Source organism: Zonotrichia leucophrys, chromosome 3 (genome assembly GCF_028769735.1).
Source record: "Zonotrichia leucophrys gambelii isolate GWCS_2022_RI chromosome 3, RI_Zleu_2.0, whole genome shotgun sequence".
NCBI classification, from domain to species: domain Eukaryota; kingdom Metazoa; phylum Chordata; class Aves; order Passeriformes; family Passerellidae; genus Zonotrichia; species Zonotrichia leucophrys.
In genome coordinates this window covers 64,670,928-64,683,117 of record NC_088172.1, presented here as the reverse complement: position 1 = coordinate 64,683,117, position 12,190 = coordinate 64,670,928, and the positions used below count along the sequence as shown (strand labels likewise).

The window sequence follows — 12,190 nt, the reverse complement described above, 5'->3', positions numbered from 1 at the left end:
ACTTCACAGCAGTGAGGCTGACCCGGAGATCTGATCCCTGGGATGGCTGCAAGAAAAGCCATAACTGCAGCACCAGTGTTTTTCCACCCCTTTTTGCTCCCTCTCAGCAGCTACCATGAATAACAAGCAGGAAAAACAGAGGCAGGTTTTGAAGAGAAATGAGGGCAGTGGTGGGGGGAGGAGGCGGGCCTGGCTTATGCAAGAGTGGGTATAAGAGGGGGAGCCGAGTGCCCCTCCAAAATCCGAGAGTGGGGCAGAAGGAGAGCGCACACCTCACCGCTGAACGACAGGTTTGAGAGCTCTGTGTTTCTTTGTGCCTTTACTGTGGCTGCTGCAGCGAGAAGTTCATTAGAGAACGTGTGGGCCACAGGCTTATTTTGGATGGGGGATGCTTGTAGAGCAGCCTTGCTTTCACCTTCTTGGGTTCCTTGCTGCCAGAAAGCTTTTTGCACAAATTTGGCCCAGTGCAAGTTCTCTGGAACAACTCTCCTTGAGGGGCAAAATCCTTGGATGCCAGAACTGAAGGGCCGGATAGAGACTCTGCTTTTTAAAGTCGAAGCTCTATCTTTAAGAACACTCCCATTCCTAAAACCATGGCAACCCAACAAAAAAAGCCTGACAACAGAGTCCACGTATAGTAAGTGGAATAATGCTCATGCACTCCTTCTTAAAAATATCTCGGAAGTAAAATTAAAGACTAACTGTAATTAGGTATTACTAGGATAAAACATGTTGCAGGCGTGGCAGGATACATTCTTTGTAATCTGAAACCTTCTCCTTTAGAAGAAAATGTTAAAAGATAAAAGACAAAGATCTAAGAAGTGTGCTGGTGTGTGATGCATCTTAATAGGGAAATATTAATTGAGTGAGCAAACACAAGCGACTGGCAAATGAGGGGGGGAGCTGTATCTGAGCTTTGCTGTAGTGCATGAACATAAGGTGAAATCAAAGGTTCTTCCTCATTACTGGGGCCAGCCCAGTTCCCAGCGGCCCAAAGCAAGAGGAGACTGTGGTAAAAACAGCACATTGAACATTTCCTGGTGAAACTTCTGGAGAAAGCTAGGTATTTTAATGGGATTACTTTATTGATGTGGGGGGCAAGGGTGGGGGGCAAAAGATAGACTTCTGTGTCCTTAGAGACACTGACCATTTTTTTATCGACAGAAAACAATAGAACTGAGTGCACAAACACCAAAAGACACCCAAGGATCAACTTGGCTGGAAACCCCAAGAATATTCAACTAAACGGAACTTTCTTTATGTGGCAGAGCCCCCAGACTCACATGCTAGATTTGTTGTTCAGGTGACTTCTGTTCTTCAGGGCAGCATCCCCTGCAGCCAGGGCTGCCTGTTTAGGGCTGGTACTTACAGCACAAGGAGACCAACAGCTGCAGCATGGCTTGGTCATGACCTTCAGGGGAGCTGGAAGCAGGAGACAGCCAAGCAACAACATTGTCTGGATGCTACAGAACAAAGAAAGGCATAATGATCTAATGAAAAAAAGTACAGTGGGTGAGGGGTTTGTGATTTCCATTTTCAGTGTTTATTGTCCACAGCAAACATGTAAGTCTGACAGCTGTACTGTAAGTTATTAACATCACTTGTAGCATATTAGCCAAAGCTAGTAATTATTTTTAATAAGGATACTTTTCAGAGTTTTATGGAATACAAGGTGCCCTTCCATGAAACATCTTTCATTTGTGTGTCCTTGATACAGAGAGTACTGGGATGGGTTTTCTTTTTACCTGTGCTCCAGCCTCATCTAGAGGGATGCAGCAGACCAGCTCTGCTGGTCATAGCTCATAGGCTTGGCATGGCCTGGCCATTTGTGTGCTCTGCTGGTGCCTGCTTAGTGCCTCAGGGGGACCCACATGGGGGGTGTGCAGGAGATACAGATCTGGGCTGTGCTCACGTCCCACCTGCAGCTCCACTGGCCTCTGAGGGACCAGCTGGCTCCCCTGCTCTGCCTGTGGGAAGGAGTCTCCAGGGTAGAGGGGAAAGAAGGGGGACCTGAAACCTAACTTGATCTCTTAGCATTTAGCTAAGCAATATGCTTTTTTCATTTTTCATCCTCCTCCCTTTGCCTGTATTCTTTACTCAGCTAGAAGCTGTCTGGAGATGGTACAAATGCTCAGGGATTGTGCTGTGGGCAGATGCTTCCTCACCTGAGATGTTCAGGCAGCAAGAGGACAAAACACCTTGAATTTTTCAAGCTGTTTGTTTAAGCCTTCAGTGCATGTTATACAAGCCTGGGCTCAGAACCACTTTTGGACTTCATTATAGTGAAGGTAATCAGATTGTTTAAATGAAAAGCAGGACTGCAGAGACAGAAATTTCTCATCTCTTTGGCGTTAGGCACCTGGCATACAGCCCTTAGGCTGGCGGGACTCAGCTGTCCCTGTCTCCACCTTCATCTCCACCAGCTGCAGCTGCCCAGGCACAACATCCCTCTCTCAACATGCAGCTGGGCACTGCAGTACAAATCATGCCTGACTGGCCCTCTAAAATCAAAGCACAGATGATAAATCAGCCTTACTCCTGTTAGAGCCATGGGATTTTAATTACTAAGAATAAAGGGCACTGAACATGACCCAGTCTAACCAATTGCGTTTATCCCTACCTTGATTCACTGTTTACGAGCTTAAATAGGAAGAAGGGGCACATCAAAGTTGAAAGATTGTTTCAAAAGCAGCACAAAGATCTGCAAATCCCAACCCCTTTTCCCAAACAAGACTTGAGAGGCTGACACTGAGACGGATGAAGTCTTTGTGATCCAGCTTTGGCCATCTCCTCTATTGGGTTTTCATCTTCTCCATTTCAACACTTCTTGTTCAAGAGGAGAAAGAACAAAGCCTTGACATTCTGAACAGTTCAAGAGGGAAAGAAAGGGTAAAAATTGAGAGCTTAATAACTTTATTCTGCAGTAGCATATATGTCTCACACACTGGTGGGTCCCCAGGCTGCAAGGTAGAGATTAAAGAAAATTTATGTGTGAAGTCAAAAATCTGATCACTGTACAACAATTCCAAAAATCTAACTGTACAACAAATATAAGTACAAAGAAATCTGCATTCCTCTCAGTCTGGCAAAAATGAGGTCTTTCCTATAATCAGTTATTCTGTGTAGCAAAAAGGCCTATGTCTGCCTTGGTAAATGTGTAACTGCAGGCTACACAGGTGTGCTGGGTCTGGCTAAAGGTTGTGTATCCATCCATCCCTGGAACTTTCTATGCAGCCGCTGTTGAGCCGGGCTCAGGTCTCATTGGCCCGAGGTAAGTTCTGTGAGCCCCAGGCTGTGATGTAAAGCAGCTTTGCGCAATGCCCACAGCAGCCGCCCAGAAAGGGCAGAATTCCACCGCAGCCTCACCGCCGCGAGGGGAGAGGTGTGTGAGGAGCTCGCCTGAGGGACAGCAGCTTGGAGGGGCAACAAAGGGGTGACACCCCCAGGACAGAGGCGAGTACGCGCTTTTACTGCACTTGCTTTGAATGCTGCTTCTCCAGCTCAGGTGTTGATGCTTTCCCAAAGAGCTTGGGGCTCTCTTCTTTAGCCAAACAAACCACGCTGACTTTCCACAGATGGGGCTTAGGGTAAGTGCTTGGCAGTGAGAACTGCTCCTCTTGCTTCTGCTCATAAAACAAAAGCTGGACAGAGCTGGGAGCTCTGGCATCCCAGAGAGAAGTGACCACTGGGTGCCAACAGTGCCTAATGGCACAGCCTGCCTGGGTGGCAGAGGGTCACCCTCCTTGCTGTGCAGGAAAGACTAAGTAATGCCTCAAAAGAATTGTATGATGGAGAAAAAAGTGTGGGCAGGGAATTCCTTCTAATTTGTGGCTTTTTTGTTTGTTTTCCTGAGCATGCCAATGTGAAAAAATGCATTGAGGAGTCTAGAAATCCACTAGCACAGTAGCCAGGCTAACTGTGCAAGTGAAGTTGGGAAGGCACCTTCCAAGATAATTTTTTAGTCAGTCCCAAGCAGTGAATATCATGAACATCATAGTGACATGCTCTGTCATGCATGTCACATGCTACCTGTGAGGCTGGGGAGGTGAAGAAGGGCCAGGAGCAGAGGGGACAGCAGCATGGCTGCGCTGCCCACACAGTAATTTAGAGGATGAGGTGAGAGTTAATGGGGAAGAACAATCCTTGGGTGAAGGCTCAGGGGACAGGGATCTACAGCAGATCCTCCCCTGCATGCCTCTATGGAACAAATAATTTCAGGCTTGACTCCTAGGCATTCAGTTGGAAGACACTTAGACAACCTGAGTGACCATCATAAGAACATAAACTTCATTTGCAAACCCAGCTGTTAGATAGGAGCGTACAGCCTGGGAATGCAGATATCCATGTTAGCAGGCAGACATACTTGGCAAGGTATGTCTAGTTACCAAGCACATCTCAGTTTTTGTAGAGTGGTGGTACTGCAAACTGGGATATCATTAGGCATGAAATACTTGGGGACCCCTCAGGGGAAAGAATATGGTTATACATTGTGAATTAGGCTGGGAAGGGGCCAGGTCTTGAATAGCTGGATTTAAACACAAGCACTTTCACCCTGTGTAAAGTGTTGGTGAGACAGATATTGCTCTGTGTCCTCTCAAAAGGCTCAGGCCACCAGAATTACAGTACCTGACAGACTGGTGTGACTCAAAAAGCCTTGGAGGAAGAAAGCAGAGAGTAGGGCTTGGCTACTGGCAAGGCTGATAGCATTTTGCCATCCAATGAGCTCTGCAGAACTTGAAACAGATGAAAGGGGCTGAACAAAGCTACAATAAACAAGGAATTACTACTGGAATAAAAATACAGCTCTGAATAACAACATTTTGGCTGATATGTGTTACAGATGCATAATTTTCAACAAATTTCAATGTGGATTTCAAATACACAGATAAACAGTTATATATTAGAAATCCAAGAAATGTGCAGCAGAGCTATTAGTTATCAAAAAAGTTTGATATAAGAGGGAATCCTAAAAATATAAAATTTGTCAGTGGGTATAATTTGTCTCTGTGTGTGTGTGTATGTCCATGACATTCTCAATGCCATTGCATTCTTTGTGCTAAAACACCAGTGACATCGACATAAAGTAAAATTCTCTGCTTCTAGTCAGGAAAAACAAGACCAGCAAGTGGTCTTTTACCTCAGAAGACTGCCTGCACAGCTGAGTAAAATTCAGCCTAGCCCTTCTAACTCTGTATTCAGACATAGAAGGTGCAATGAAAAATGTTTTCAGTGTGAGCACATTTGTATAAGGGAACCTGGAGTGTGTTTGCCTAGAAGCTAGAATGAATGTTTGCACTGGGCTATGAAAACATAACGTGCTCAGCTAGTGCCAAGTATTTTGCTGACTAGACATCCATTACTGACCAGACATACATTCTGTGTTTGGACCTTAAGAGAACTGGTTTACAAACCCAGTCCCTGCATAACAGCAGGCACAGCTTAGCCTGTCTGGGTGTCAGCAAGGCTCAGTGCAGCAGTTTGCAGAGATGGCTCTGACCAGCTCCCAGGAACAAATGTTGTTGCATTTGTTGCAAAACAAGGCTTTGCAGAAGTAGCATGCTCTAGTTTGCAGGCATAACCAGCATCCACTACCATTCCCATGATAAATCCTTAGGGTACTGCAGTGGGTAATGGAGTCACATCTGTACCCCCATTTCCTACCTGCTGCCATTTAAACTGGTGTCTGTCTCATCCGAGGCTTTCTGGCGGCAGAGTCAGACCAAACACCACTGAATACTAAAATCCCCACCTTTGTAATTCCAACACAGCACTAGCACCTCTCCCTGTATTAAGAGAAATTGTACTTGAAACAGACTGACCACTCTCCTTTCCTCCTATTTTTTTCTTTCAGCACACACGGTGGCGGCAATTTTCCAACATGAATCTGGTAGCAGATTTTCTCTGCTTGCTGGCTTGCCTTACTCTGGTGACTTGTGACCGGGTCTACGTCCACCCTTTCAATTTGTTTTCTTTCAATGAGAGTGACTGTGAAAAGCTGGAAAAATTGGTTCAGGAGGGAAAGACTGTTGTCCCTGTCTCCATTGAGTCCCAAACCACACCTGAATACGAAGGTGGCATGAATGACAACAAGTTGGAAGCCCCAAGCCTCAGCACCTGGGGGGAGAAGGAGCGGAGCTACCTGAGTGACTTGGTGTACGTCCTGGGCATGCGGTTTTACAGCGCGCTGCAGGAAGCGCAGAGGGGCCAAAATGTGCTCCTGTCCCCAACCAGCCTCTACAGCTCCTTGGTGTCATTCTACCTGGGGGCCTCAAACCAGACAGCGCTTGATTTGCAGAGTTTGCTGGGATTTGTCCCCCCCTCTGGAAACCCTGACTGTACTTCCACAGCAGTCGGAAGCAATTTCCTCTCCAGCCTGAGGACGATCGAGAGGCTTGTGAAGAGCAGGGACGAGGAGCTGCTCTTTTCCAAGACCCTGAGCTTGTTCTGTGCCCCTGGCATAGCCCTGTTCCAGCTGTTCATGGAGCACTTGCTGCCCAGTGCTGATGCATTCTACGCCCGAGCTGTTGACTTTGCCAATCCAGGCGAGGCAGTGAAACAAATCAATGCCTTTGTGGAGGCCAAGGGCGAGGGCCAGAGCGAGGCCTTGCTGGCAGACATGGACCCATCCGCCCAGCTGCTCTTTGCCGTGGACGCCCGCCTGGCAGGTACGAGGCAGCACTGCTCCTCTGGGGAACAGGCTGGGGAAGGACAGCAGGACACAAACCCTGCTCCTGGGAAGGAACAAGGTCAGGCCTGGCCAGTGGGGAAAGGCTGGACCTCTGCTCCCCACCACTGTGCCAGGGATCCTGCCTGCGCTCTGCCATGACCAGCAAGGGTGACGGGGAGTGAGGAGGAGGCAGATGGCCTCCAAGAAATTTTCCATGTCCAGGAAAGGTGTGGAAAGGTGCATAAGAAAGACTTGCGCAGCATTTCTTGCTGCAAAGGGGCTGAAAGTCATGAGGGGCCACCAGCAAGATTGATCAGGGTGTAGCTTTAAAGAAAGCCAAAGGAACTGGGGGATGTAGGGCAGAGGTACAGATACAAAAAAGGTTAAAAAGTACAATGGACATGACTCCTCTGGTGGCTATTAAACACAGAAGTCTGGAGGCAACATCTGGCTCAGGAAGCACCTGAACATCAGTTATGGAAGCAGGGCACTTATACAAACCTAGAATGAGGCAATCCCTTCATTGCCAAGGGTCATTCTGTGCTGCTGTCCCAGAAATCCCCCTGCACTACAACTGAGCCTCCTCTTCTGAGTGCAGCTGCTTTCCTAGATCCTTCTGACTGAATGCAGTATCAAAGCTGCACACTTCAGACAGTTTGCCTACTTAGGAATGTATTTCAGAACACTTGCAGTGAGCCCCAAGCTCCTGAGTGGGCCTCTGCTGCTAAAGGTGGAGTTGTGGTGCTCAGGAAGCCTTTTTGTGCCTCCATCTTCCCACCTCAAAACTGGATATTGGGTTTTCTTTGCCTTGCATGGCTGCTGTCATTCTCTCAGTGAGCTGTGGGCATCAGCTTTCTCTTCATTGTAAGATCTAGCGTAGATATGATACTACAAAAGTAATTGTGTTACACACTTGGGCATGGTGACAAAAGCAGTTTCCTTTAGTAGAACCATTTTTCCTCTTCTTCTGTATTGGAGACTTGTCATTTGTATAAGCTTAGAAACACATGTTCAAGGGTTTGCCTCACTGGGTCAGTTCTACTACCTTCTCTCTCAGAAGGTGTTTAAAACATTTTAAATGTTACAGTCCCCACACATGGGATGGACAAAATTGGCTCAAGAACAAATGAATTGCACAAACAATTACCTTCTAATAAACACAGAAGATGACTTTAGTGTTTGGTTTGCCATTTGGTTGTGAAGGAGCACCCACGACAGCTGATGCCGCCACGCTCCATATCTGTCCCTATAGCTGCAGAAAGGATAAAGTACCTTTTTTTTTCTCTGAAACACGTTACAAAAGCTCTGAGATGCTATTAGCAGCCATAGCACTGATAAAGTGACAGAAATACATACAAAACAGCAGCTAAATGTTCCAGTGGTCTCAAGTGCTGTTTACTTGCACACAGTTTTCTTCACATTTGCAGACTTGCTGCCAAGCAGGGCCTGCCATTTAGATTTCAATGCAGAACAACAGCTGCAAGTTTCACTGAGGGCAGTAGTTTCTTTAGTGTTGAACAGGATTGTCTGCCCAGCTGGGCACAGCATTGATCTGTGGGAGTGAGCAGATAAGTTGAAATGCAAAGCTGCACAGAAGTAGTGCAAGGTGAGAGCAAGGCCTCTCATAGTTGTGAACTGGGAAAGAAATTTATTTTAAGGTCTAGTAAGTGTTTGAGTATGTCCTTTTTAACCTCCTTGGCTCAACCAACACTTCAGTGCTGTGCTTACAACCTTCCCCCTTGCTTTAGTTTGTAAGATGGTGAAGGGTGAGACCTCAGGGAGAGCTTGTGCTGCCTTCCCTCTCCTGAGCCCACCTGGCTGCCTGAGAGTGCTCCTGCAGCACGGGCTGGCCCTGATGGATGGTGTTCCAAACATGCCATCACTGCACTTGAGGGACAGAGAGGAAGCCAAGCTGACCCTCTGCACAGGCCTGTGAGCCCCTGGGGACCGTATGGCAGCTTGGGAGGAAGCAGGCAGCCAAGCAAGCAGAAACACTTTCCTGTCCCCAGGAAAGGCCCCAAAGCCAACAGAAACACAGCAGCTTTAGTCACAGTCCTGGAGGTCATGGCCCCTGTGCTGTGAGCTTGATGCCGCCAGAAGGCAGATTAAAAGGGGGAGACATATGACTGCAATAGCTAAATGTGATTTTATACATGCAGTCCTTCTCTAAGGCACAGCGTGTTCTGAAAAAGCCCAGCTAAGGGGCAGAGGGGAGGAGGGAAGGAAGAGAAGAATCAATTTCTGTTTTCTTGTTCTGTTTTTCAGCAAATGTTAAGCAAGCCTTCCTGCTCAGAGAGCCTCAGGAGTTCTGGGTGGATTCAGACACAAAGGTTTTGGTCCCTATGCTGTCCATCACGGGTACATTCAGGTACCAAACCGACGCCAGTGGCGCTTTTTCCGCCGTGGAGGTTCCCCTCAGCCGGACGGCGCTGCTGGTGCTGCTGCAGCCCGTCGGTGGCAGCGACCTGCAGCACCTGGAGTCCCAGGAGAGCTTGCAGACCTCAGCCTGGCTCCAGCACCTGGCCCCAAGGTAGGGAAGGGGCTGGGGCCGTGCACCCTCCCATGGAAGGGATGGATGGCATGGGGTGAGCCACACGGGCCTGCCCCTCACCTGGGGCAGGTGCTGCCAGGGAGGCTGTACTGCTGTGCACAAAGAGAAACTCCTGCACAGCCAGGGGCTCACTTCAAAGGAGCTCCACTTCATGGGATCAGCTTTTTATCTGGGGGTATTTCAAGGAAACAAGCATGCCACCCATAAAGTGGGATCATCTGGGGTTTAGCAGCAGACCCTGGGTGAAGTCTGGGTGAGTTCACACTTGGAACCATTAAGAGGCGCCCACTGTGTTTGTACCCACACACTGAGCACTTGTTGCAGTTGTTTTCACATGCCCATGCCCCAGGACTGCCCAACCACGACGCTCTCACAGTGAACAATCACTCACTTGCCTCTTTCTCTCCCTCTCTCTGCAGAGAAATTAAATTAAAGCTGCCAGCATTAACACTAGAAGACAGCTCTGATCTACAGGAGCTTCTTGCAGATATGAAAATGCCTGCGCTGCTGGGGAAGGGGGCAGACTTCAGTAAGATAAGCAATGACAGTCTAACAGTTGGAAAGGTACAGTACACATCACTGGCATTAAAAAAAATGTTTCCTGCACATTTCAGCCTCCTAAACTGAATAAATTTAACTAGAACTAAGCAGTCAGAGCCATGTAGGGGACATGCTTAGTAGGCAACTGAGTATTACATACAGTGTTATGTTTTTGATTTAGTAGGAGAATAATGCAGATAACACAAGAGTTTTAGTTGTTGGCAAGTCGTGGGAGGAATGAGTGAGCAGCTCAGCTGCTGGCTGGGGTTAAACCCTGACACAAGGGTAACAGCATAACGGCCCAGCCCAATGTAAAAGCAGTTACACAGCTTTTGCACGTTATGGACAAGTATTCCCAACATCTTTTTTAAACATCTATGGAGTACAATGTGTTTCATCATTTACTCAGACTCTCATTTGTCCCATCACAATTGTGCTCTGATGACTCCAGAGTTACTCATATGTTTTTCCTTACAGGTAATAAATAAAGCCTTTTTCAAACTGGCCAGTGATGGAACAGATCAGCCAGAAGACCCTGCAGCACAGAAGGAAGATGGGATGTACCTGGATGTAACACTGAATAGGCCATTCCTTTTTGCTGTTTTTGAAAAGCAGTCAAGGGCAATGCTTTTTCTTGGCAGAGTAGTAAACCCTCTGCATGAGGATTAAATGCAAACACAGAGGATAAGAAAGGAGTAGAATGATGCACATTTCCCATCACCTTTTTCTTATTCATCAGATACTTTTGTGATGTTGTTGAGTGCTCTACTTAGCTTTGAGATGAAGCTGTCAGTGTTCAAAAAACAGCTTTTTGAAAGCTAACACCTTGCAACATTTCATCCTCGTTCATCTGTTTCATGTGAGGTGACTCACATCCTTCCTCCAGCTTCCATTTTACTCTTTGTATCTCTTTTGCTCCTAGTTCCCTTTCTGGATGCAGTGGGGCAGGGCAGTGTTTCGATGCAAAGCATCAACTTGAAAAAATAGATAAGCAGCTTTTACTATAGTATTTTTATTTACTATAGAAAAGGACCTCTTCATTCTTTAAAAAGCTTTTTTAATTGTATAGTCAGTTTTGCAAGAGAGACTCCCTTTTACATTTCACTGAAGATTATCCACAGGGATTTCTAGCTTCATCAGCAACATTTCCCTCTAAAATGCTGCCAACAGCACAGGCTCCACTTGTCCCACTGAGACAAGATTTTTCTGCTTTGGAAGCAAAAACATGGTTAGAGGAAGTTCATTCTTTCTGCAGCCCAGATGGATGTGTTCACTTCTTAACTCTATGGAAATGCTAAAAATAGGGTTTGGTAGTATTAATGAACTGTGATGGATAAATTCTCAGAGCCTGACAGAATTATCTCTGACTTTTTTAGGAAAAAAATCCCACAAGGTCTACTTTTGCAACACAGTTCCATTTACTGGATTGCTTTATAACCTGTGAGGCATTTCTTACAGCCTTGTAGCAAAGAAGGACATTACTGCTCAGAGTCCAATTCTGTAAACTTTAACATATCCAAACCATATGCTCTTTAAAAATAGCATTAATGGCAATAATATATATTAGTATAAATAGTGAATGTGGTGCTGCTACTTCTGAATAAAATTATTTCAGCAGTCCAGTCCAACTCTTAACAGAGTCATAAAAATTTGAAACATTAAAGTGGAACAAGAGATTATTAGATGACTCTCTGAAGTGAGGAACTGGGAGACAAACCTTGGTACTAAGGAAAGCCTGGAACAAGGATTTCCACCTCTCATCTCTAGGTTTATTGTTAGCACTAATGGCACTTAAAAATAACTGCAAATCTCTTTGGCAGATCATGAAAGATGTATCCTACAGTGCACAGCAGCTCATTACCATCCACAGTGGCCCAAATGTGGGTCTAAGTAAATGCACTAATGCCAGCAGCTTGGTGTCAGTGATGTGGATATGTGACACATCCCTGTAGCTTCATGGAAAATAAATAAAATAACCCCAAGAATGCTAGGATACAGCATCCATGTATTTATCCATTTATATTGTATGGACTCCAGATGCTCTAACATCTAAATACTGTACTTGTATTATATACAGAAGTAATTAAGTATGAACATGCAGAGGTAGAAAGATGCAAATAAACTCACTTCCAAGTTTCTTTGCTGCAGTTCAGTTGGGCTTTTTTCCATAAATGAGTTCTGGCTTATTTTGTCCATAAATAAGTTCTGGGTACACTGACCAAGTTAAAGGGAAAATGCCTTTATTCACACATGGAGGCCACATGCTCTGGAACTCCATATCCCTCTTCAGTGGCTACAGGCAGAAAAACAAAACAAACCCATCAAACACACTGTTCAGAAAAGAAATGTTGTGGTGGAGAGCACCTCTCCACTGACACCCCGGAGAGCAAAAGGAAGAAGAAAAGGGCAGAGACAAGGAACTAAAAGTAAAC

The 12,190-nt window shown here is 46.1% G+C and overlaps 1 protein-coding gene across 2 annotated transcripts; it reads left to right on the top strand.

The window, feature by feature from the left end:
- The first annotated feature begins 210 nt into the window (after positions 1 to 210).
- On the top strand, positions 211 to 11,896 carry AGT (angiotensinogen). 2 transcript variants are annotated; one of them, XM_064708549.1, is made up of 5 exons: positions 211 to 290; positions 5,852 to 6,665; positions 8,933 to 9,197; positions 9,638 to 9,782; positions 10,236 to 11,896. In XM_064708549.1, exons 2-5 carry the CDS (start codon positions 5,879 to 5,881, stop codon positions 10,425 to 10,427), a joined length of 1,389 nt encoding a protein of 462 aa, XP_064564619.1. In that variant the 5' UTR covers positions 211 to 290; positions 5,852 to 5,878; the 3' UTR covers positions 10,428 to 11,896. The 2 variants fall into 2 exon arrangements, with proteins under 2 accessions (XP_064564619.1, XP_064564620.1); XM_064708550.1 differs by lacking the exon at positions 211 to 290 and adding an exon at positions 3,337 to 3,453.
- The last annotated feature ends 294 nt before the right edge of the window (positions 11,897 to 12,190 follow it).